Genomic DNA, 24898 nt, shown 5'->3' with positions numbered 1-24898 from the left:
AGCAGCCGCCCCGCAGGCGGGCCGAGGTACCCGGGCCGAGGTACCCGGGCCGCGGCCTTGCACCGCTGCGGAGCCGCTGCCGCCCCCCCCCCCCACGCCGGGTGCGCGCGCAGCCGCCGGTCGCGGGGCGGGGCGGGCGCTCATTTCCTCCCTGGGCGCCATTTTGTAGCGCAGAGAACCCGCAAATAAAGAGCGGGCGGGAGCGGCGTGCGGGGGAGCTCGGGCGGGGGGAGGCACGGCCGTCTTGGCTGCGGAGCTGGTGGCGGCGGAGGCGCCCGCGTAGCTGGTGGCGGCAGGCGTGGAGGTGGCGGGTTTCGCCCCTGCTCGATGTGAGGCGGAGCGCGGCCCAGGCAAGCGGCGTGCGAGGGGCGCGGGGCCTCCGCGCCGCAGGCGGGAGGTGAGTGACCGTGCGAGCGCTCCGCCCCAGCGGGACGGACGGACCGGGCAGCCCGGGGTGCCCGACCCCTGCGGCGCCTCCATCCCTCAGCTCGGGCGCGGGGGGGAAGAGCGGAAGCACTTAGAGCCATTTTGTACGAGGCCCCGGAGCCTGGCCTGGCAGCGCGGCTGGGATCCTCCCCCGGCCTTGGGCTGCCGCCGCGCCCCCGGGAGCCGCGTTTGGTGCTTCCCTGTGGGAGAGGAGCGAGGGCGGCGGGGCGGGCACTGCCTGGGCCGGGGGGCGGCCGCAGCAGCTGGGTCTGTCAAACACCTGCGGCTGCGGCCCTCGGAGGGGGGTGGGACTCCCGCGGTTGTTGCTGAGGCGAGTGTGAGGGCTGAGCAGTTACGGGGCTGCTGTGAAGATTTTCTTTCTAAACGTCAGAGGGCTCCTTAGTACGAGGGAGACAAGGAGATACTGGAGGGGGTCCAGGGGAGGGCTACAGATACGATTTGGGGTCTGCAATGTTTCTGTTGCGAGGAGAGACTGCGTGAGCTGGGCCTGTTTACTCTATGGAAGAGAAGACTAAGAGGGGTTCTCATCAATACATACAAATATCCTAAAGGCGGGTGCTGTCTTAAAGTGAAAGGTGCCAGACTCTTCAGTGGTGCCCAGCGGCAGGACGAGGGTCAGTGGCCATAAACTAAGACACGGGAAGTTTCACCTCATGAGGAAGAACTTCTTTGCATTGAGGGCGGAAGAACAGGCTGCCGTGGTGGTGCATTCCCCCTGAAGTCCCTTCCAGGCTGCAGTGTGAGCTGAGAAATTTTTGAGCAATCTCAGGCACACTCATTCGGGACAGCTGCCCAGGCAGGTCACGGAATCTCCCTCTGGAGACATCCGGAACCACCTGGACACGTTCCTGTGTCATCTGCTCTAGGTGACCCTGCCTTGTTAGGGACAGGGCCTTCCAGCCCTAGCGATTGTGTAAATTATATGTTTGTATATATGTACACACGTACGTGCTTTGGGAGCTGGGAGCCCATACTGGGGTTTCCCCGTGGAACTCTTTCTAGGTATCATTAAAATAACTCTCAGTTTGTGTATAACAAGTAAAACCTCATACCTGATTCAATTACTTTTTGTTCATTGAGGTTTTTAAAAAAGTTTTTAAATCCTGTGTTTTATAAACGTTGTAGGAAAAGCTGTGTGGGCTTCTATCAGAGTTATTAAAATTAAAATGTACTTTCCTTGTTTCACATTTTTTCTAATTGAAACTGCCATAGAAGCCTAAAACATTGAGTTTTTCTGAAAATTCATTAACTGCCTGTTATTCTAAGTATGGAGTATGGTTTTGTGTTGCTTGTTGCCAGGAGCAGACATGCAGGAGTGGTGTGTGGCAGCCACTGTTTCTGCAAAATCATGCAAGTGCTTAGTTAGGACAGTACAGTTAAGCTGTTCATAATATAAATCACAAATACAATTGTGTTAATTCCAGTCAGTTATGTAGGAATGTTGTTTACATTGACTCTTTATTGTAGAAAGTGACTCTTCATCATGTTCTTGCAAGATATTTCTGATATGGGTAGGAGAGAGATGATTTCTTCTAGAGGTGAGCCGAGTGAGAAGATGTGCAGTGCTTGAGAAGTTACTGTATTATGTTAAAATAATGAACATTTCAGTGACAGTTGTGTCTGTAGCATCCAGATTCACCTGTTTGTTGACAGAAAACTAAGGAAAATCACCGTGACTGTTGCTGCAGCCGGCCTGGCGCTGCTGCTGTTTCTGAGAAACACGGAGCACAACGACAGCAGTATTCAGCAGTAGTAAATGCTCAAGCTTCTGCTGAGTTACTGCAGGTTCCCAAAAAGCTGTTGCAGGGCAGTAGCAAGGTGAAATTTATATGTGTGGAAAGAGCATTAAGTGTTTATCTGTAGATATTATCAACCTAACTTTTCCAGAATAACCTATGGAATATTTTTAGCTAGTGTGTTTTTTATCATAGCAAGTAATAATAGGTGGCAGTAAGGAGTAACTTCTGTAATGCAGTGGCCCATAACTTCAGTCTTTCGTGCTCTTATCTGAAAGCAAGAGGTGGTTTTGTAAACAGTGATGTGCTGGATGTAGAGTTAGAGTAGCCTAGTCTGGTGCTGGAATTTTGTATAAGGTCTGGAGATGCAGGGTTTGACTACCATTGCATTGGAGCATCGACCTTTGATTTCTTGTACTCTTGATTGTGACAGCAATTGTATGTTTATAATTGCCATATGCTGCAGCAGGGGTTACAAGCCAGATCTTTGGGGGAAATTCACGTTTTTTGGTACTTGTGTGCTTCTGTACTTTTTTGGGGAACACACACATAATGATGTGTGCACCATTTAATCAGTGTTAGGTGTAGTTGTGTGAGACATTTGAAAAGCATGTTTCTCTCTGTCAGGAACTTAACACTAGCTGAGATCTTCAAGATTACTTCCAAACTCCAAAGGAGTTAAAAGCTCTAAAAATCTTTGGAAAAATTACAGTGAGGGGGAAGGTAGGCAGCTTAAATACAGGGGTCACAAGCATTCCCTGTGTAATCTCAGGTTACTCTAAATGATTGAATTAGGCACTGGCAATTTGTATCAGCAGCCTCTTATGCTTGTATTTTCTATTTGAGGTATGTTTTTGGTAAAACAGTTTCAAATAAGGAGCTGCATGCAGAAGTTGAAGCAAAATACTTGAGTAACTTCGTGTTAGCAGGGGGGAAGGGGGTGGGAGTGAAGGGCACTTCTTAGTTTAGGGAAGCACTTAGTGTGTTACTAAGCCTAGCGACAGGAAGCTGCCATTCATCAGTGAGATGCTTCTACTGAATGTTTTCTTTCTGTGGGTTCTAATGTCAGTATTTATTCTAGGAAGGGAGAGTGAGTGTTGGTTGTTTTGTTTGTTGTTAACCAGGCCCTTGTTTGGTAGCGTGCTGTGTAGTTGTCAGCAGTCTCACTTAGTGCGGGTTGAAAACTCTGCTTCATTGGAATGTGTTTGCTTGTCTTACTGACCAACAGTTTTAGGGTTTGGAAAAGTTAAATTGGTTCATTGAGTATCATTGTGGAAATACTAAGATAATCCATAAAAATCATTGAGAAAATAGAATATCTACTCTTTAAGAGCATTGTTTCTTTAAAGCTCAGTGTTCACAGCTAAGGAGTTGACGCATCCTTTCCCTGGTACATGTGCAGTAGCTTTACAAGCTTGTCAACTCTTAGTATTATATGCAATTTTTCCACTGGAAAGCATATTGCAAAGATGCATGCCACCAGCAAACCCTGCATTTATTGTTACTTGAATGCCTGTAAGATTTAGGAACTCAGTATTTCTTACATAATCATAGTTGTAGAAAATACTGTGCATTACTCTTTAGAGATAAGGAAGCATGTCCTGTAACTCAGAGCAGTGCGAATATTTAACCTCGCGAAATGCAGCCCCCTTGTGCTCTGTGTGCGCCAGAGGAATTCAGTTTGATGGCCTATCTAAGCTAGTTTGCATTCTACTTTTCTTGAGACTATTCACACGGGTTTTAAAATAACCGTACTTCCCATTTGTTTGAATCTTAAGAGAATAAGTACTTGTAAGAACATGTTGTAGTGTTCACAAATTATTCTCTTTTATTCCAAAGAGGAGGAGCAGTAGTATAAATTGCTTTCCTCAGACCCTGATTATCCTTTACCTTGTAAAATACGTTTTGTAGATGTAGATGCATACTAAATGTCAGTTTGATACCAAGTTGGGTGGTTTTGATTAGTTAAATTGGAAGGATTGATTACTGATTGGCTTTTTAGATAGAAATAGAAAGTTTGAGGTAACTTTTAGAAAAAAATGCAGCTGACTATATCTAGATTACCGGAGCAAACATGTCTTAGTGTTATTTTGTACTCTGGTGCTGCCTTGTGCGGAACCAATATTTCAGTGGTGTAATATTGCAAACTAAAACAATTAAGGCTATAAGTTTCTGACTTGTTCAGTGTTCTGTTTACACTAAATAAAACTCCTCTTTTTCCTCTCCCTTCAGAGTTCACAATGACGAATGAAGAACCTCTCCCAAAGAAGGTATGTGTAAAATTACTTGTGACTTCACCCTTCCAGGTAATCAGGACAGCTTGATAAGTTATGCTTTTCTTTTTGCTTCATAGGTTCGCCTTAGTGAAGCAGATTTTAAGGTTTTACCTAGAGATGAGCTTATCCTAAGGTAATGTAAAAAGTCTTTTTTTTCCACCTCAACATTTTTGTGAACTTTCTGTGGAAGATGTGTGAATTTACTCTTTCGTTGTCTTTCAGCATCCTTGTTCTGAAAAACAGTTTTGTTTCATAATGTATCTCTTCTGTAAAGTTCTCCTCTTGCCTCAAATATTTGTAGTTTGGAAGGGAACACTTCTTCCCAAGAGGCAAAATCCTTAATAGTATTTTGTAGAACATGAGTACGAGTATTTTTTTTCTTCACTCCTAACGATAGAAGATATGATTGCTTGCATTCCTTGATAGATAGCAAGCTATTTTAAACATCAGAAAAATGTCAACTCTTTACTTCTCCAGTACTTTTTTACGCTTTCTCAGTCCTTGCACTTGTCTTCTCAGCATGTTCAGATATTAACACAAAAATGTTAAAATGAAGCTTTCATTGCCTAGAACTTTGATAAGAAAGAACCTGGCTGTCTTTTTAACTTTTTAGAAAGCTTAAGTGTCACGACAGGAACAATTATGGGGAATTCTGTTGCACATACCATCTGTTTAAAGAAACCACCCCAGGCCACTTGTCTCTGTATGCCTGAATTTCCTGATTTGTAAGCCAGGAGCTATCCAAACCAGTCTTCTGTGAGGTGTCTGTTTATCTGCTGAAGTAGTGGTAAGCATTAGTTCTTGGCTTCTTGTACACGGAGTTATTAGTGTTATTAGGGTCTCAAGGTAAATTTTGCTGTTTTATAGAACAAAGACTAAATTGTATGGAAACAAGGGCTAACATATGCAACACTTAGTGTACATGGTGATCAGCTACTCTCCCTTCTGGGTAAACTGTCCTGCCAGCTCCTTTTGGGGTGACAGTTTTTTTCCAGGGAGTAAACGGTCTGGCTCCATATGTTTAAAACTAGTTTCTGTCTGCTTCTGAGTATCCAGTCTTTTGGGTTGTAAAGAAAAATGTATTTAAACAGTTAGAAAAATTGCTTCTTTCATAAATGGTTTTGGCCCTGTGATCCTTTTTATAGAAAACTCCTAAGTCTCCAAACCTGTGCCCTTAACTTGCTGCAATAAAATTAATGTGAAAGTACCAAAGCATAGATTGTGTGCCACTTGCTTTCTGACTGGTAGTGTGAAAACAAGAACAGGCTGTCAGTTGTAGTCAGTTTGTAACTTGCAATCATTAGTTGCTACATAGAAGAGATGCGTTTCCAGCACATATTCAGGAGAGAATGTGATGGAATGCCCGCAAGGAGGTAAAGTATGTTAGCAGCTCACCTGTGTTGATGAAGAGGCAGAAGGGAATTTGCTAATTAAAGCTATGTTGCTATTGAATCATCTTCTTAGTGTGTAGAAAAACTAATATGCTCTCAAAAAGGGCACTTGATGGATTTAATGAATATAACTGTTCAATATACTCATGTCAGTTTTTTAATGTAAAATTAGGTTCTTTCTTTCTAGACTTGCTGTTTAGTAGGCCATTTCAGTTTTACTTCTGGGAGATTGAACTCTCCTGAATTAACATAGAATTTTTAATGGTCAAATGGTGAAACTCCTTAGATCAGAGAGATCAGTTTAAGGGTTAAGTATGAATACTACTGCTCTCTTTTACAGAGCTTTGAGAGTTTGTTCATGCTGTTGCCATGCTCAGCTGAAGAGATGTAAAATTTTGTTGTTGCTTGAAGGAAGAGATCTCGTGATTTCATTTCCTTTTCCCAGTGATGTGGTCTTGCTTGCTGTTACAGATCTCTGATTCTCTGATGCTTTTTTAGACCCTTCAGTGTACTGTTGGAATTCACTAAATGGTCCAAATTACCTATAGGTAGATTTCATAGTTTCAATTCAAGTAGTGGTATAGGTTAGAGAGTTAAAATGGAGCACTTGTGATGAGTCTAGCATAAAATACATGTCAGGGAGAGAAGGTAATGGGGAGGAGGGAGCAGACACCTCCTATAGTGGTAAGCTATCAGATGAATTTTCTTTATAATGTGCAGTTGTACCATCATGAGGAACACATGTAGTTAGGTGCAGAGTACTACTTAAAAATCCCAAAAATACTGTGATGTGAACTTTTTCATAAAGCATTTCATGCTAAACTTCACAGCAGACTTTATTTGCTACTGATTTGATGGTTTGTATAAAATGCAGTGCTGTTTTTAGGTGATGTTTGACTGCGGATGAATTTCCTAAATAACGTGTTTTCAGAGAGTTGTTAAGCTGTTTGGCTTATTGATGGTGGATGTAATCAGAGAGTGGTCTTACCCTGAATGAGCTGATACAGCTGCTTAACCTAGACTGCCATTTCTAGTGTTATGATACACTTCTGCTTGTCCTGTTCACTTGGTAACATACTTAATGTTGTATTTGTATTGCACTTTGGTACAGAATTTTGTTTGAATTGCTTTGCTATGAGAGTAAGATGCATATAGGGTACTTTACAAAGATAACAAAAATAAGTAGTGTTTGATCCTAATGTTTGTCTAAAATACTGATTTTTAAGATGTTTTAAGTGTTGTAATACACAACTACCATTTTGTTCCTCTGAGATGCAAAGCAAATTTAACTATTTCCACAATTAAAAGCTCCTTTTTTAAAACTGGAATTGTCTTTTGTGCAATTGTGTAATTCCTTCTTAACATTTTCTGATTATGGTATCAGTGTGTGCTCTGAAAGCTTAGGAATGACATGCCTTGATTTAATAAACAGAGCTTCAGAAATGTTTTTTCTTTTTATATCTGTGACAGGTGGAAACAATATGAAGCATATGTGCAAGCTCTGGAGGGCAAGTACACAGACCTTAATTGTAAGTTAGCTGGGTTTCAAAATGGTGCATATTATCAGAATGTATAAAATAATATGTGTGCTTTCTAGAAGTAAGATATAATAATCTGTTATGTCCGTTACTTGTTAGGAAAACAGCCCTTGTTTTTTCTACTGCAAGTTTTCAGCCTCTCCCAGCTTTCTTACCAACTTCTTTTCCAGTTGCAAATTTCTCCCACCATTGTAAAAAGTCTTTATTTTGCATCTATAGGACACAGACTGCTGGGCAGGGGGAAGCTTCAAAGCATAACCCCATAAATAGGTGTACTTTCAGAACTTGACCATTAGAAAAAGAAACTCTGTCTACTGAAATACTCCAGCAATGTCTGTGTCTTTATTAGTCTTACAGGATTATAAGGCTGGGAGGAGAAACAGTGTTTAGGGGTAAATGTCTAAAATGAGTCCCCAAGAATTGTTTGATCTGATTAGGCAAATTTGATTGTCATTCTTACATGATAGTTAAAACTTGGTCTTTTGGAAGATAATGTGGGGAAAACATCCTACTCTGAAATGATAAAATATGAATACATTCTGGGAGTGACTGAACACCCAGTCCTAAGTCACTTTTAAAAGTTGTATTGCCAGTTAGGGATGGTATCTTTCGTGTTTTCCACTCACCTTTTCAGTCTAAATACTTAGAGCTGTAGTACCACTGAGTTTGAAGGGCATTTTTCTGTCAGTCCAAATGGATGTCCTCTTTTTTGCTGTTGTTACCTCCTTTTTCTACTGCTGTCTCATAATATTTTGTAGAGAATAAAATAGAGCTCATGGAAACTGGTGGTTCCATTCACATCTCAAACTGTCTAAACATAGATAAATAAGTTGTTTCAACATTCCTGGTTTCTTGATTTTAAAACAATTCATTAACATTGACTACTATGGCCTGTACTATCTGCAAGGATTTATTTAGAAATCATTGTCCTGAGGCAATTTGATGCTCAGGTTATATTTACAACTGATTATTCTCCAGAAATTAGGAAAAAATGAAAATTTAAATTTTTCAAGTTTTTAATTGTGTTACATATGGCAAGTAGTAGAGTGAATGTACACAGTTGGTATTGAGCTGCCTGCATGTTTTTGTTTGAGTAATTTGGAAATGTGCTGCATTCTCTTGTATTTCATATATAATTTTTCATAAATGTCCGTGGATCAGAATTCTAGTTGGAACAGAATATTCTTGAATGTCTTACTGTTTGCTCCTGGAGTGTTGAGGCCAGTTTGAGGATTGCCCATAAACAGCAGTGTTTTACAGACTGCAGATTGATTTTTGCAGCACAAAGTGATTTCCTATACAGACATGGAAACATCTTGAAAGTTTTAGTAAGTCTTAAAGGAGGACCAGGAATATGGCTTTAAAGCCAGCTGTTGTTAAGCTTTCCCAATACTTAATGACATTTTGTTTTTTGTTTATGCTAGTTATAAACATGCCTGCAAAAAGTGTAACTGTTTATGAAATTGGTTTTTAGATTCTTTTAGCTGTCTTTTTAAAACTTCCTATGAGAGGGTACTATAAAACTTGCTTTCTCTGTTGTTGCTTGTGTTAGCTAATGATGTGACGGGGCTGAGAGAATCTGAAGAGAAGTTGAAACAGCAACAGCAAGAGTCTGCCCGAAGAGAAAATATTCTGGTGATGAGGCTGGCAACTAAGGAACAGGAGATGCAAGAGTGTACTGTAAGTATTCAGAAAGGATAAATGTGTTCAAGCTGTTGTAGCAACATCAGCTGTTGAGCCAGTACCTACGAGCTGTGCAATGTTTTTTGTGTATCTACACCATCACATTTTCTGTGTTTAAAGGCACAGCAGGGTAGTTTAATTGAATGAGTAAAGATCACTTCTTAAAAGTTTGGGGTTTTTTTTAATACTAGTTATTGCTATTGATTTTCAGCAGCAGTTGTGATTGAAGCTTGGTTTGCTTCAAACCAAGCTAATTCTTGCATGTGCCATGCTTACTCTTTTCTAGCATTTATCTGCAGAGCCTATCTACAAAAATCTTACTTCTGAGTATCATTAGAGTCAGGAACAAATGAAAACATAAGGATATGATTGTGTTTGTTTGGTTTCATTTAGGAGGTTTTAGGCTGACACATTGCCTTTGGCTAACAGTGTAAGGCTATTTGTAAGCCTCTGCCTTCTTGGCTGGATAGATGAAGTTGCTACTGACTTGTTTAAAGTTCTTTTGCAATTTGGCAGGTCTGCTTAATTTCTGCTGTTCTGAATATGTATTTTGTTGATCTTTGTTTCTTGCTTCTTCATTTCTGGCCATTTTCTGTGTCTTTTACATCTGTGTTTAGTTTTGGTTTCTTGGAAACTATCTCATATTGGATTGCTTTCTTAACATAATTTTCATTCTGCTTGAATCTGGCAGCTTCTGAGAGGAATGTAAAAAGCTTATTGCTAGTTTTAGTAATATACTCTTTAGAGCTTCTCTTATGAAAAGTACAAGCTCTGTGCAAAACTAATAACTAGTGTTGTAGTTTTCCTAAGTTTTCCTTTCTTTTTTGCCTGAAGTTTTTCAGAGCAGTCAGGTATAGTAGTGTGACTGAACTCTGTACACAGTATTTTCACTGTTGTTAAGACCGTAAGATCACTTTGGTTCACGGTGTTATAAACAAGGAAGAAATAAAGGGGATTAAGCTTACTTTGCAGTGGCAAAAAATGAAGCCCAGAATCATTGAGGTTGGAAGAGCCTGGCAGTTTCTAGTCCAGCCTGCCTGTTCACAGCAGGTCAGTCAGGCCTGGTTACTCAGGACTGCACACTATTTTAAGCATCTCGTGAAATGGAGAGAAATGCAAAAGTCTTTGACCTGTGCCAGTGTTGAACCACTGATGCAGCAGAATGTGTGTTCTTATGTTTAAGTGGAACTTCGTGTGTTTCAGCTTGTGCCCATCACCTTCTGTGCTTTCAGTGGGCACTGTTGGCTTTGCTTTCTTTACTCCCCATCAGGTATTTATGCACATTGGTAGCATCTCCAGATTGAGCAGCCCTAGCACTCTCAGCCTCTGCTTGTGTGTCACATGCTCCAACCCCTTAATCAGCCTCACAGCCCTTCATTGGCCTCACCCTGGTATGTCTGTGTTGCCCTTGTACTGGGGTGTCCAGATCTGGACCCAGTACCCCAGATCTCTCACCAGTGTCAAGTGAGAGGAAGGATCACCCCCCTCAGCCTGTTGGCAGCACTCTGCTAATGCAGCCCAGGGTGCCAGTGAAGATCTGTTCTGGTACAGGACTGCAATGCTTCCCCAGCTGTAAGGCTACTGTATTGGTCCTGCTTCACTTGTGCAGTTGTACTGATAAATTCTGCTATGTGGAACAGCAGTAATAATAGGTTTTTTTCTTTTGAGCTTCTTAGCATATAGCTAAAACAGTAAATACTAAAAATAAATAAAAAGAAATACAAGTTTTTCACCAAAACCAAATTTGTGTGTGCTGTATTTGCCTTTGTTCCTTCCTTGAAGTTATAAACTTTAAGTATTTAATGCTTTGAATTTGGCTATCATGAATGATTTGAATATCATGAAGACCACAGGGATTTTGGCTGCACTTTGTTAGATGTTTATAGCTGCATAATCGTTCCAGAACATCTGTTTAGAAGAACTTCTGGAGAGCTTTTATTTACAGTTTACTTTTAAAAAGAAAAAAAGGGTGGGTAACAACCTACCAAAAAGAAATAAAAAACAGACACATGCCCACACCCTCGGGTGGTTTATATTTCTCCTGCTCTTGACTCAAGAATAACACTGAGGATGTAATCTCCACAGTACATGGTGGTGGGAAGATGCATCCTTGAAGAAGAGGTGTAAAATGGGTACCCTGGAGGTGTATAATGGAGACGTGGTCACGTTTAGGTATTTTCAAGTTTAAAAATGCACATAGTTTCAGGAAGGTCTGAAGGACTGCTTTCCTTCATAATACTAGAGAGTATTTTTTCCACTACAGTAACAGTAGAAAAATGTCATGTTGGATAAGATGCAAAGCTACAGGTTGCTAAATCATTTAATAAGCTAATAATAATGTGATGTTACTTGACATGCCTGATTTTAATCTATAAAATAAATTTTCCATACCTTTATTATAGTTAACAATTCTTTTATAATCCAAAAATACACCATTAACATTTATATTAACATTTAATGTTAGTGGTAAAATATACCATAACATTTATATGTAAGTCTTCAGTGTTTCCTGTCACATTGTAATTAGAAAGACTGAGCTGTTATGGTGTCTAGTTTCTTGAAAATCTGCAGATGTGGTTTTGGGACATTTTATTTTTACAGACTTACCACATTCAAATTTTAATGGTTAAAAACTTAATACCATACCATGTTCAACTGCTAGTAGTTGGCAAAGACTGAGTTTTCTGGTCACTTGTGTAGAACACCTTGCTTACTGAAGTACACCAGCTCTGTTTTAAAGCAGAGTGTGATGAGCTCTATTTTGGTGTTATAATTTTCACCCTTTTAAAAAATAGTAGCTTTTTAGTGTGTTTTCAGCTTATGAAAGTCACCAGTTGTCATCTTAAAGTGTAGGTGTGCATGTCAGAGTAGCAGAATCATTGCACTTATTCTGTGTCAGTGCTGTTTTTGAAGAAAGAAAATGGGAGGGGGTTGCATAGCTCCATTCTCTAATGCTCTGTGCTGAGTCTGGCAGGAGAATATATAGATTTCTTCAGAGCCAGCAGCTTAGTAAAAGTCTGTGGCAGGTGCTGCAAAGTTACTCTGTGGTTTTAGAGTCACTAAGGGCTACTTTGAAGTACAGGTGTTTCACATCCTGTGTGCCCTGTTGTCAGCAGCAGCCTTGAGCTGCCTTCCCCCAGCAGGAACAGCCCTCTAGAAGAGGTTGCTGCTCTTAGGCAGTAGTATTGGCTGTGGTTTCTACATAAAGCTTTATTTCTGGCACAAGTGGTGGTCAGGTTAATGCCACTTCAGGGAAAGGCCTTAACCTCTTTCCAGGCTACTGTACAGTCACTGAGAGTCAGTGGGTAGACATTTGGAAATACTTGCTGCTCAAATATACTTTTCATGGAACAGATAACGATGAGTGGAACTCTCTGTGGATGCAAATTGGACTGTAGCACTAGGTAGTCATCACTCCTGTGGTTTACGTTACAGCTCTGTTTTTTCTCTTCTTAGTTGTGTGCTTTATTCCTTCCTTATAAGAAGGATATACAGTTGATCTGACTTTGGTTGCTTATGCTTTCTCTCAGGCACCTGTGATCTGTTTTGTAAATTTGTTATGTTAGAGTGTCTGTTTTTTATAGCTATCTTTGGATGATTTCAGCTGAAAGCATGCAACTGTTTCCAAGAATGTGAGAACTAGGGGGATTGAAAATGTTATTGTCTGTCTTTAACAAAATAATAAAAATCCACATGAACAAAACCTCACACAGCCCTATACATAGACTGCTTTCAGTGCTCTCCTGCCTTGGGTTGGAACAGAGAGAAAGCTGTAATGCTTAATGTAAAGCAAGATTTTTATTATCTTTGTGAAAATTACCTCTACTTGTCCATCTGATAGGCTTTTGAAAAATACCAGCTGGTGTGTGCTTTCATGTTTGGGAACATGAAGAGTCTGTAGGCATTTCAGGTGTTAAAGTGGGCATTCCCTGGGGTCTAGCATTGAACATGACTATTCCTGTATGTACAGCTATAGCTTGAGGTTGGGCCTGACTGTAGGCAAACTCTCCTGCTCCCTAACCCTTGCCACCTGGAATATCAGTGGGAGGTGACTCATACCAGAAAGTGATTAGAGGGAGCAAGAATGTGAGGTTTGGACTGGCTAAGCAGGAAGACAAACGTTGGGAGCAGGTCATACTTGGGAGGAGGAGGTTGTTAGGTCTTCATGGATGAAGAGCCTGACAGATGAGAACTCTGGAGTTAACAACTGGAGAAAACACTTGTGGAGGAATTGAGAAAATTTAAGTTGGAAAAAGTGGAGGGAAAGAATGGTCTTTGAGGTTTGGGGAGGGAATGAGCAAGGATTGTTAAGCTTAAGTAAGTTTTTTTTACATGACTGCTTTAGAAATGCTGATTGAGCTGAAGTCCTGTGCAGGTGCCATCTGCTGGGCTCAGGAGTGTGAGCTGGAGAGACCCCCATGAGATTGTTAAGTAACTGGCATTGCACAGCATTGGCTGGGTCCTCTGGAGTGTTTAAGTGCATTTCTGGTGTGAGGAGCAGCAGCACCAATTCTGTGTGCTAGTGATCCAGGCATCCAGGCAATCTATTACAGTTTTTAGATTTATGTGTAAGAGGGAGGATTCTGGGCCTTGGTAAAACCAGAAATGTGGCCTTTCTCCCCCCCCCCCCCCCCCAGGTAGTGATGTCTCTTTAAAAATGGATTGGGAACAATGTTGCTGTATCATGATTATATATCTGAAATATGTTGCCAGTGAAGTTGTCCATTTTACTATCTACTAGCTCTAGCCATCACAAAGAATTGACAGGTTGTTGAAATACTTCAGTAGCAGAAGAATCAAATAATTGCGTGGATAGGAAATATAAATCAATAACAATGAATAAAATTTACCTTTATTCAGTGAGCAGTATATTTGCATTCAGTAAGGCAAAGGCCCGAGAGGTAAAATGCCATCCAAGAAATGTTAGCATAACCTTTATCTGGATTTTCCTGTTTCTAGGTGCATTACCCACGTTGCATGTGGATTCTTTATTTCCTTAAAATATTTATATGCAGTGCTTTATTCCCTTTATATTTCTTTCTGCATATATAGAATTTTGTCTATTTAAAATTTAAAGTATGATGATTTCAATTTTAAGTAGCCAAGTATTTTTATTTTTATAATAACAAATTAATGTGTCCAAGGAAAGACTTCTGTTATTCCACCTTTGAAACCACTTGAAATAAAATCCAGGAAATTTTACTACTTAACAATACATAAATTAAAACATGTTACACTCAATTTAGAAGTGACTGAGGTTGCTACTGCACACTGAATGTATGTAGGACTTGTGTACTTCCTCTTCACCACTGCTGTGTAAAGACCCCATGAGAGTAGCTGCCTGTACAGGAACATGGTTGAGCTGTCAGTGCTGCTGCCTGTGCTGTGTGTCCGAAGGGAAGGAGAGAGTGCAGGGAGACTCTTCCCCTTTAGGGTTTTGTCAGTTAAACTCTCTTGCTCTCAAGTCTGCAGGACTGCCTGCATGGGAAGCAAACCATCTGGCTTTCAATGAATGCCTTTTAACAGTGTGTGGTTCTGTTCACCTCTTGCTTATGAAGAAATGTGTGTGATACAGGGGGCATCATAAATTGAATTTAGGAATCAACACATTCTGTGCAGGCTTATGCAGTATTGGTGATTAGCAGGGTTCCAAATGTGTACATTTCATACAATTTTAGATATGTCTGTTGTGATGGGATTAAAATTGAAGAAACTTTTAAAGTTAATCCTATTTATTTACATTTGTTTTGAACAATAAATACTATATTTAAAAGGAAACCTCTCAGTTACTACTTCTGAAATGTTGACTATTGCTAGTGTTTCAAACATATAAAATTGCAACTTCTTTGGCTTAGTTTTTTGCAAAGAGAATAAAATCCAACCAAAATCTGTTTTAATTGCTGTTAATATTTCTAAATTTTTGTTTTAGAGATACTCAATCTTGCATCATAAGTGACTACTGCAGTTGCAAAATCCCTTAGGTTCTAAAAAGCTTTTTTTATTTGCTTGTAAATATTTCTTGTCGATTTCTGCTGTAATGTTCCTTAGTAACTTCCACTGAACTTAAGTGGGAATTGACTGTCTGTTTTAAGCAGGTAATTCTTTCCATATGCTCTTTGTTCCCCAGAAGGAGTGCAGGGAGATAGAAAAGAAAGGGAGCATTCTAATGTTCCGGATATTGCTCTGACAAATGTAAATTGACATGTAGAAAATAATCTTGGGACCTGGAGGGGAGTCTGCCATGAAAGGTAAAGCATGGCAGGTGCTTAGGATGGGGCCTTGGGTGAGCAGGCCCATGGACAAGGGTGCAAGGTGTGCACAAGTGGTTGTTATCCTGTGGTTTTCGGGTTACAGCGTGAGAGAGGGCAAGCTACCTTAATGTGAACTTTGGAGTAACTATTGGTATTGAAAGGACTCATAATTTTTATTTAATATTGTATGAATAACAGTCTTTTTTTCTTATTTTATGCAGAATCAGATTCAGTACCTCAAGCAAGTCCAGCAGCCTAGTGTTGCCCAACTGCGATCAACAATGGTAGACCCAGCCATCAACTTGTTTTTCCTAAAAATGAAAGGTGAACTGGAACAGACTAAAGACAAACTGGAACAAGCCCAAAATGAACTGAGTGCCTGGAAATTTACGCCTGATAGGTAAACAAAACAAATACTCCCCAGTCAAGACTTCCCTGACAGTCCCACTACGAGAATGCTATGGTGGGACAGCCAAGTACTCGTTTCCACACCAAGACTCAGACGTTTTGAGGCAAAAGCCACATTCTTATACTGTCCAGCTTGTAATGCTTAATGTAAAACTTACCAGATGAACCTTGTGTTTCAGCTTTTTCTCCCCTTTGCTTCAGAGGCCTGACAACGTCGGACTATTCTGAAGAAATGGCCATCTTCGAAAAAATCTTTTCTAGAACATGTAGACATTTGCAAAATTGTTCTATTTGAAGAAAATAGAGGGAGAAACAGAAGTCTTAAGTCTGTGGCACACTGTGTCTACAGACAGTTTGGAGGAGAGAGAACCTAGAGATAATAAATCATGAATTGAACATGTAAAATTCCCAAAAAATGTAGAAGTGGAATATGCTTCGCTCATAACCTTGAGCCTAGTGACTTAGAGACACTGTAAGTCAGTTTTGCCAATAAGACTGTGGACTTCCTGCTTGTTCACTGAACTGCTGGGTCAAAACTCGATGAGGTGAATTTTGCATTAAAGAGTTTATTTGCTAACCAGTTTTGAATAGCCACAAGAGTGCTATTTGATATCACTACAGTGGTAGTGTACACATTTGACTGTTTAGCCTTTGGGCACTCTAGCACTTGATGCAGCCTTAAGTCACTGTTGCTAAATAATGAACTGTTTTCTGGATGGTTGGTAATACTGTGGACGCCTCAAAATTAGGACTGTACAAAACTGTACGTTCCATCTAAATGCAGCTTTAAAATTGTTTGAAGCAATATATATTTGATCACAACTAGCATGTATAAGAAAAACTGGTTGTGATTAGAATTTCACTGCATGTTTTCATGCAGAAATGAGACTTTTTTGATCTTCATTCTAAGAACTGATCTCAAATGCTTAATACAGAAGGCACATGATGGCAACTGTCTTCAGTGTTGGTGGGGTGCTTTTATTCCGTTGTACACCTGGGGTTTTTTGTATTGTGCTTCTCTATAAAATGTGCCTTGAAATAGTTGTAATACATAGTTCAAGGAACACTTCTGGTTTTACTGTTGTATCGTGAAACTCCTGGGATGAACGAGAATTGAACAGGTTGTTATTTCTGCATTGTCTCGTTCGCTGAAAACAAAGTCAGTATTTTAACAAACCAAAAAACCTTAAATGCATGCATTTTCTTTGGTGGATTCAGTGAAGGAGGTTTTGCTACTCTGCTGATGCCTCTGTTCTGTCCTTCCAAGTTACTTGTAAGAGTAGCAATCTGGGACAGTTGGGAGTGCATGTCTAAGGTCTGTAAAGCAAAATGTAGATCTGGTGTAGCATTTGTGTTTGTTTCTTCCCATAGCAAAGAGAGTTCTATTTAGTAATCTGAGGTGTTGATTTTTCAAAACAGTTGGGCAGCGTTTTATGACTCAGTTTAAAAATTAGTTTTTAAATTAAAGAGCCATTCAGCTGTCACAGAAGGTGATGTATTCTAACAGTTTTGCTGACTTTTATTAAGATTCCATTACATAATTTTGACTTGGAAGTATCTTTAACTGTTTGTGCTTCAGATGATTAATATGGGATAAAAGACTAGTATACTTATGCAGGTTTTTTTTTTTTTTTTTGCATGAGTAATGACTTAACACCAAAAGAAAAATCCACAGAAAAACTTTACCTTTTAAAAAGTTATATATCTGGAATGATTTTGCTATAGCAGTATCTATGCATAATTTTATTGATCTAGCATCAAAACAGAGGTAAGACTTACATTAATAAAATGTTAATGTGTTACCAAGACATTTGTAAAGCTCACTGCAGCGTGTTGAAAGAGGCATGCCATGCAGATTGTTTGTTTCTAACTTGGAATTCAGAAATTTATTTAATACATGTAGGTACAGGTTGGTTGTTTTCCAAAGTCTTCAGGCTCTGAATGCGTGAGTACCACTGAGGAGAGACAAGTAACTTGCCTTTCAAACCCAAGTGTCAAAAGAAAATGCTGTTTCTTTAGCTACAGCATCCCCTAATTTGCATAATATAATTTTAAGTCAGTGGTGTGAATGTGCATAATTCATACATGCAGTGGCAGGGATATAGAAAGTTAGTTATTTCCTGGTAAATATTTGAGGCTTTGTTAACTGGGTTAAGATTTTACTGGTTTTATTTCTTGAAAGGTGAAGAAATTGGCTGATGTAAAATATTTGTAGGGTTTTTTTCATTCTCTTTGCATCTTGGGCCTCCTCCCCCAATTGTTTTAATTGTCCATTTTTGTACACGACTACTCATTTCATGGCATCTGGCCTAGTTTTTGAAAGAAGCAATGGCCCTATTCAGATCTTAAACTGGTGTTCTCCAGGTGGTTAACACATTAACTGCAGCCCTAAGCAGAGCTAGCTCTGGACCTTAATGTAGGTAAAGCTGTGCAGCATAAACATTGCTGATGTCTGGAGGGGGGAAATAAAAGACATGTAATCAAAGGAATGGCTATGCTAAGCCATTTTAACCGTCATTAAGCAGAGTATAAGCTTGGAAAAAAAATTAGTTGAAATGCCATTTTGCAGTAAGTGTAGTACAACAAACTTTAGTCTTCTGAAATTTAACCATTTATATTCTTACAGGTTTTGTTGCATGTATGTTCAAGAGGATTTGTGAAAACAATGCTGAACTTAGTTTTACAGTTCATATGAATTATTTTAATATTTACTGTATTTAATTTTCTTGAATGTGCTGTCTTTTTTGTAAATTGCAAGGGTTATTCTCTACTAGCTCAGAACATCTGGAAAATTTTTGATGAGAAGAAATAGCATTATAGGTAACTATGCAAATTTCTATACAGGTAATAAATATTTAACATTTTGGCAGGAATTAACCTGAAGATATTAATGGGATTCTAAAATTGTCCCAATTCCGAGGTAACTGGTACTTGCTGATTCTGCCGTTGATGTTGGTTTGTGAAGAGAAAAGCATTCAATGACAAGCATTGTAAACTTTTTCTATTTGTAGTGATGGTGAATACATTAACAGGAATTTGCAAATGGCTAAAAATCATGTCTGCCTAATAACTTTTGGGATCTGTCACATTGGTTATCTCCAAAGTGGTCCTGCTTTGCACAGAATGAACATCTCTAAGGAAACTTGCATCTTAAATGTGCGACTTGGACTGTATTAGGTCGGCACAATTTAAACTTCAAGGACCTGGCATTGGACATCACATCAAGAAAGAAAACAGGCTGCTGCCTTTAGCAGATTTTCAGGCCTCCAGGACTTTACACAGCCAGATTCCTTCTGGAGCAGCCCATCTGAAAGATTTGGGAAAGTCAGTTGAAAAATGTTGAATGGGGCAGAGTTGGCAGAGAAATTAAAAGTTGTTTAAGGCTTGAGTGCTCAGAAGGTAGCTGATAAGGAATTGCTGTTTTAAATTATTGTACTTTGGTTGCAGGAGAGAACTGTGGCTGTGATTGTAGCAGAAATTTGCTCTTCTACTTTTTTAATCCTCAGGTTTTTTTCAGTATTTGTCACTTGTTTAAAAGCCTACAAAAAATTAAATGACCTTCTTGGTCTTGAAGAGTAATACAAGTCTTGCTATTGAATTCACAATAAAACTGTTCAAGTTTGGGGTTTTGCCAGAGCTTACACCTCTGTAGAAAAGAAGACAGCTTCATTATGGTGCTGACCCTATTAAAAGGAGAATTGTTTGGGGATGCTATCCTGTCTTGGCAGACTGAGAGTCCTAAAGGACTTTAATTTCTTTCTTTCATGGAGTCAGCTGTATTGCCTATATATTAATTTGCATACTACTTCCTATAATGCTTTACAATGAGATTTTTATAATGAAGATTAAAGATGTGTAACATTACCAATTTAGTAAAGAAAATCTTGTCAGTTTCTACCTGTTTCATGTTTCTTTCAGAAACTGTGTCCTAATGATCATTACTTACGTTCTGAAATCTGTCAATTTAAAGAAAGTAGATAGATAATATACCCCTTCCTTGATGTCCTTACAATGTCCAGATACATTTTCATTCTTCTTCACCATACAAGATGTACTTATGACCATAGAAATCATGAAGCAGACTCTGCATGACTGTCAAACACAAGTTGAGTTGCAAAATGGACATCTCATTTTTTAAACAAGAGTACCTGGACAGCATTTAAATGAATGTTTAAACCTATTAAAGAAAAACGGTTGTCAGTATGAAAAATGAACATGAGATTGATTATTTCCCCCAAGCAACTTCTCTTCACCCAAATTCAGTTATTAAATTTCATTACTACAACAAATGGGCAGTGATTTTGCTTATAATTTGCTTGTTTGTATGCAGTCCTTGATTTTTTTGAATTGAGAAACACATCTTTAATCAAGTATTTAACTACATTAAGAATTGGCACATGCAAGATTGTGCATACTGATAATCCAGATGTTGGTATTTAAAAAGTGCAATATGCTTATTCATATTTTCAGTAATAAAATTTGCCTTCCACTTTGTGGGACAGCGACAGAAGATCACCTGGCATTGGAACAGCACGTGGTAACTATAGGGAGACTTTCTGCTATGACAATTATGTTGAGGCACAATGTTCCTTGAATTGTGACATGCAGAAATTGCATCTCCTTTTTGTCTTTATTCGTGATTGAGGAAGATAACTGAAGGTTTTATATTCATTTTGTGATAGATGGCTCTTTCCTTTGCAGCCAAACAGGGAAAAAGTTAATGGCGAAGTGTCGAATGCTTATCCAGGAGAATCAAGAGCTTGGAAGGCAGCTGTCCCAAGGACGTATTGCACAGCTTGAGGCAGAATTGGCTTTACAGAAGAAATATAGTGAGGAACTTAAAAGCAGTCAGGATGGTAAGGGATTTTTTTAACAAAAATAGAAAAGTTGCCTTGCACTTCTGCAAGTTTAATTCTGTGATGATATAGATAATACAAAATCACCTTTGCCAGAATGAAAGGGCAATATTGAGTAAAATATGTAATAGTAAGTATTAATTGGTAGTCTTAGTTAAACAAAATCCTTAAATTTGGGGGAACTCATGGCATTCACAGCTCCAATAATGCAGTGCTTGCAATAGAGATTTTTATACTGTAAGTCTTGCTATTTAATAGGGAATGTTTAGATTGCACACATTACTGGTGAATTGGCAAGATGAGAGCTGTTAACATATAGCCTAGGCATGCACTGAGAGCAGAAAGCTTCTTGTTAACTCTGACTCATTTGGAATTTTTTAAAAAATTCAACTTTTCAACAATGCTTAAGAATATGAAAAACTGATTTTTTTCCCTTTGGAAACTTAGGTGAATGAAAATGTCTCATTGTGTTTATAATCTAAATTTTGCAACACCATAAGCCTAAATTGAAATGATCTAAAAACTCTGACCTCTTGCACAATTTAAATGGAGGGGAAAATGCAGGTTTAAAAGTCTTTCTTCAGTCTCAAATTCTTTGTCGTGTCAGTGGCTCTTCATAGAATGTTAGATTAGGTGTTCTGAATATAACCTATATGGGTAGTCCTGGGGTTATAACCTATAGATCACATAGATCTGAATATCTTTTTGTTTGTTTTGCATCTGAAGATTGTAAGATGCCAGAAAGTTGGTATGGCATCCCATCTGAGATGCATTTTTAGGAGTAGATCATATTCCCCAATCATGTTTTCATCTCTTTGAGAAAGCAGCAGTATAAAATAACTAGAACTCTTAAAGAAATGATTGTATAGTATCATTTTGTGGGAATAGTAACTACTGTTTTGATAATGCACTTCAACAAAATTTACCAAGTACATAATTAAAGCAAGTGTAGATGTTCTTTAAAGACTGCTGCTTTTGAATGTAGTAATTTCCAGCATTGAGTTGCTTCTTCCCCATATATGAATGAAGATGATGTTACTCCTGCAATAAGAGTTCTCCTAATGATTGTTTTCTGTAGCAGCAAGAACATTTAAAAAAAAAAATTACAATATTAAGCAGTTTGCATTTTTTTTCTCTGGCATACTGATGCTGCAGTTGAACTGAAGACTGAATCAGTGTTTCTTACACTGTTTTGTGGTCAAATTTGTTTTGTTCCAGAATGCAATACTAATTGTAAAAACCTTTTTCTGATACATAAATATTAAAACGCTATGAAATTAGTTAACCCTCTGTTGGTAAGAAGGTATTTTTGTGTTCTCTCTTGAACAATTTCAAGGATTAAACACAGTAAGAATTGAAACTTCCTTGAAACAGGATGAAAAACTACTACTTTTGGCTATTGAATAGGGTTTTGCAGTAACTCAGATTTGCTACGTATGGATATGGTTCATGGTCACTTTTACAGTATTTCTGCCAGGGATTTATACTTGAGTAAAAGTAGACACAATAGGATCTACTTGCACAATATTAATTACTGCAATTGAGCTTTTTCCCGAATATCTTCCTTTCTTGCTCAGAAGCTAAATTTTTCTCATATATTTTCAATAGCAGTTTAGAAAATGGGTAGATACCACATTTTCTCCTTCAGAGGCAGAGTATCAAAACCAGTGCATACCTGATGGCTGAGACAATAGTTCATTGAAAAATTTCAGCATAAAATGTTGAGTTACGGGATTTTAATTTCTTGTCTGAGATTTAAACCATATATGGGCTATTAAGTGTTTGCAACCAATGTGTTTTCTTTACATAGAATTGAATGACTTCATCATCCAGCTTGATGAGGAGGTGGAAGGTATGCAGAGTACCATTCTAGTTCTTCAGCAGCAGTTGAAGGAGACGCGGCAGCAGTTGGCTCAGTACCAGCAGCAGCAGGCGCAGGCCCCCAACCCAGGTACCAGCAGGACTCCATCCTCCGAGCCCGCGGAGCAGGGAGAGGTGGCGGGCAAAGACTGCAGCCGCCTGGCAAACGGACCAAGCAATGGCAGCTCCTCCCACCAGCGGACATCTGCGCCTGCATTTTATAGGGAGGGTAGCGGCACGGAAGATGACTTCCCGGCTTCTCCAGGGAATGGTAATAAGCTATCCAACCACTCTGAAGATAGAACTGGTAGAGGAAGTGGTAGCTACATAAACCAGCTCAGTACTGGGTATGAAAGTGTAGACTCTCCCACTGGCAGTGAAAACTCTCTCACTCACCACTCAAATGACACAGACTCCAATCATGATCCTCAAGAGGAGAAAACAGTGAGCATGAAAGGTAACAGAACTGTGGGTTCTCGTCATGTCCAGAATGGTTTGGACTCCAGTGTAAATGTGCAGGGTTCAGTTTTGTAACATTTTTCTGCAAAATTTTTATACAGTGTCATTGAAATTGGGAGAGGATACTGTCCAGAAGCCGTTTAAATTAGTGCATACTTGTCACAATTTTGCCTTTTTGTGGGTTTCTTTTTGCTTCAATACCTCTGCCACTTTGGAAATTTTAACAGTTAATTACGTTGAATGTTGCTAAAAGGATGTTTGTGTAGCTCAAGTTATTTTTATATGAGTTAATGTGAAGTTGAAATGGAAATTATTTCCATAAAGTATAACATAAATGATGTCTGTACAAATCTGTGTATATCTAGAACCTGTGCTGTGTAAGGGCATTCTTACTCATACTGTTATACTTAACACCACCTTCAAGATTTGTCATAATAGCTGTGGGTTTGACTGCCAAGTTTGCCCAGTACAGTAGTTTTATCACTAAAAAGATGGACTTACTGAAGGAGTCCTGTAGTAGTTTCAGTGTTAATTACAGTTTTTCCCACCATACATCTGTGCATTTTCTCCTTAGGTGACCGAATGTTTATGAATTGTGTGCATAGTTACTCAGTTTTTAAGAACTGTTGTATCCTGTTGATGCATATTGCTCTGTGACTCCAATATTATCTTACCTGTACTGACCAAACCTAAATAAAAACTTTTAATAATGTAATTTCTTCATTGTTCTGCATTGGCTTATGTGGCTTATTTGTATGTGGTGTATTGATAGTCCTTGCTTTTGAGTTGAGTTTGTATCTGTGTCAATCCTCTCTGGTACAGCATATGCCCAGTACATGAAGGTGTAGGTGTGTGCTAGTACTAATTTCAAGACAGCCTGATAGTGCTTGTTCCAAAGGTTTTGTCCTGACTGGCAGAAAAAGGGTGGGGATGGGGGGGAGGTGGGAAGGAGAAATTAATAAAGTAAGCTTTAGAGTTTGAACCCGGTTTTATTAACGAGTAAAGAAAAACCCAAAAAACAAGCCAGACTCAAAAGCTTGAAGTACGTAACAGGTAAATGCACAAATTAAACTAAAAAGCATAAGGAATTAGCAATTCAGCCTTTTGAACTGGTTAACTTCGTTTTTAAATGCCTGCCTGAGGAAACTGATTTCTTAATAGGTGCAGAGAGTGAAAGAATTCCCTTTAATTAAATATACTTTTATTGCTCAGTAGCAATGAGCTGTGACTTTCAGAACCTGGGTTTCTGGTATTTAATTTTGATCTGCTAGTTTAGTGTTGGTAGCACATGAGCAAGAAGATGAAAGAGCACTGTTCAAGGTAAGACAAAAGTACTTAGTAGTGTATTTGAGGGTGGACTAAAGAGTTTCCAGTTTCAACATTTTTCTACCTGTGAGTCTTGTAATTACCAGGTGACTAATAAAATTATTGCATATGTAGCTATTAAAATTATAAGTAGCTTAACTGCTGTGCAATTCACTGTGGAAACTTGTTTGAAAGGAGTCTCTCAAGTTCTAGAGCACACTTGCCTTGGTTTAAATTTACAGTTACAGTAAATTCTTTTAGAAGGGCTTCTGTGGTAGCATTTTTAAGTGGCACAAATTAGTATCTGCAGTAATATTGTCCAAGACAAATGGATGTAATTAAAATGCTACTAGCTATGCTTGTCTGTATTAAAATCATGCTAGTCCATAGCTAGCCCCACTTCTATTTTAATTTCATAGGGTTCATATCAGTGTTCTCAAACCACTTGGTAGTGGTCACTGGAAGTATTCCACACAAATTCCATTGGTGATTCCTTGTTGCTTTTTGAAAGTTGCTTCAGGCCTTTTTGCTTGAAAAATAGGAGTTGAATGGTTGAATGCATGAAAGGGAAGTGACAAATACCTATACAAAAATGCTACTGGCATCTGGCACCCAAAGGAATTTTTAGATCACAGAAGTCCCTGATAATGAATGTTATTTGATCATAACATCATATTGCTTGCTTATG

At 38.9% G+C, this 24898-nt stretch overlaps 1 protein-coding gene across 2 annotated transcripts; it reads left to right on the top strand.

Moving 5' to 3' along the window:
- The first annotated feature begins 211 nt into the window (after window positions 1-211).
- WTAP (WT1 associated protein) lies at window positions 212-23611 on the top strand. 2 transcript variants are annotated; one of them, XM_058801255.1, is made up of 8 exons: window positions 214-397; window positions 4416-4453; window positions 4537-4592; window positions 7321-7379; window positions 8941-9068; window positions 15544-15722; window positions 20432-20586; window positions 22397-23611. In XM_058801255.1, the coding sequence occupies exons 2-8, from the start codon at window positions 4424-4426 to the stop codon at window positions 22978-22980; spliced, it is 1191 nt and encodes a 396-aa protein (XP_058657238.1). In that variant the 5' UTR covers window positions 214-397; window positions 4416-4423; the 3' UTR covers window positions 22981-23611. The 2 variants fall into 2 exon arrangements, 1 of the variants encoding a protein (XP_058657238.1); XR_009274529.1 differs by lacking the exon at window positions 22397-23611 and having other exon boundaries at window positions 212-397; window positions 15544-16851.
- The last annotated feature ends 1287 nt before the right edge of the window (window positions 23612-24898 follow it).

The sequence above is a fragment of the Ammospiza caudacuta genome, chromosome 3 (assembly GCF_027887145.1).
Source record: "Ammospiza caudacuta isolate bAmmCau1 chromosome 3, bAmmCau1.pri, whole genome shotgun sequence".
Lineage (NCBI taxonomy): Eukaryota > Metazoa > Chordata > Aves > Passeriformes > Passerellidae > Ammospiza > Ammospiza caudacuta.
Note: the sequence above shows the minus strand (reverse complement) of the source record. Positions and strands in the feature narration are given on the sequence as shown.

What these genes read in the sequence shown, in the direction of transcription:
- WTAP (XM_058801255.1), top strand. Translation starts at nt 4,424, where the DNA reads ATGACGAATGAAGAACCTCTCCCAAAGAAG. An exon ending in AGAGATGAGCTTATCCTAAG is followed by an intron (nt 4,593 to 7,320) that starts GTAATGTAAAAA and finishes TATCTGTGACAG; the next exon opens with GTGGAAACAATATGAAGCAT. An exon ending in AGGAGATGCAAGAGTGTACT is followed by an intron (nt 9,069 to 15,543) that starts GTAAGTATTCAG and finishes TATTTTATGCAG; the next exon opens with AATCAGATTCAGTACCTCAA.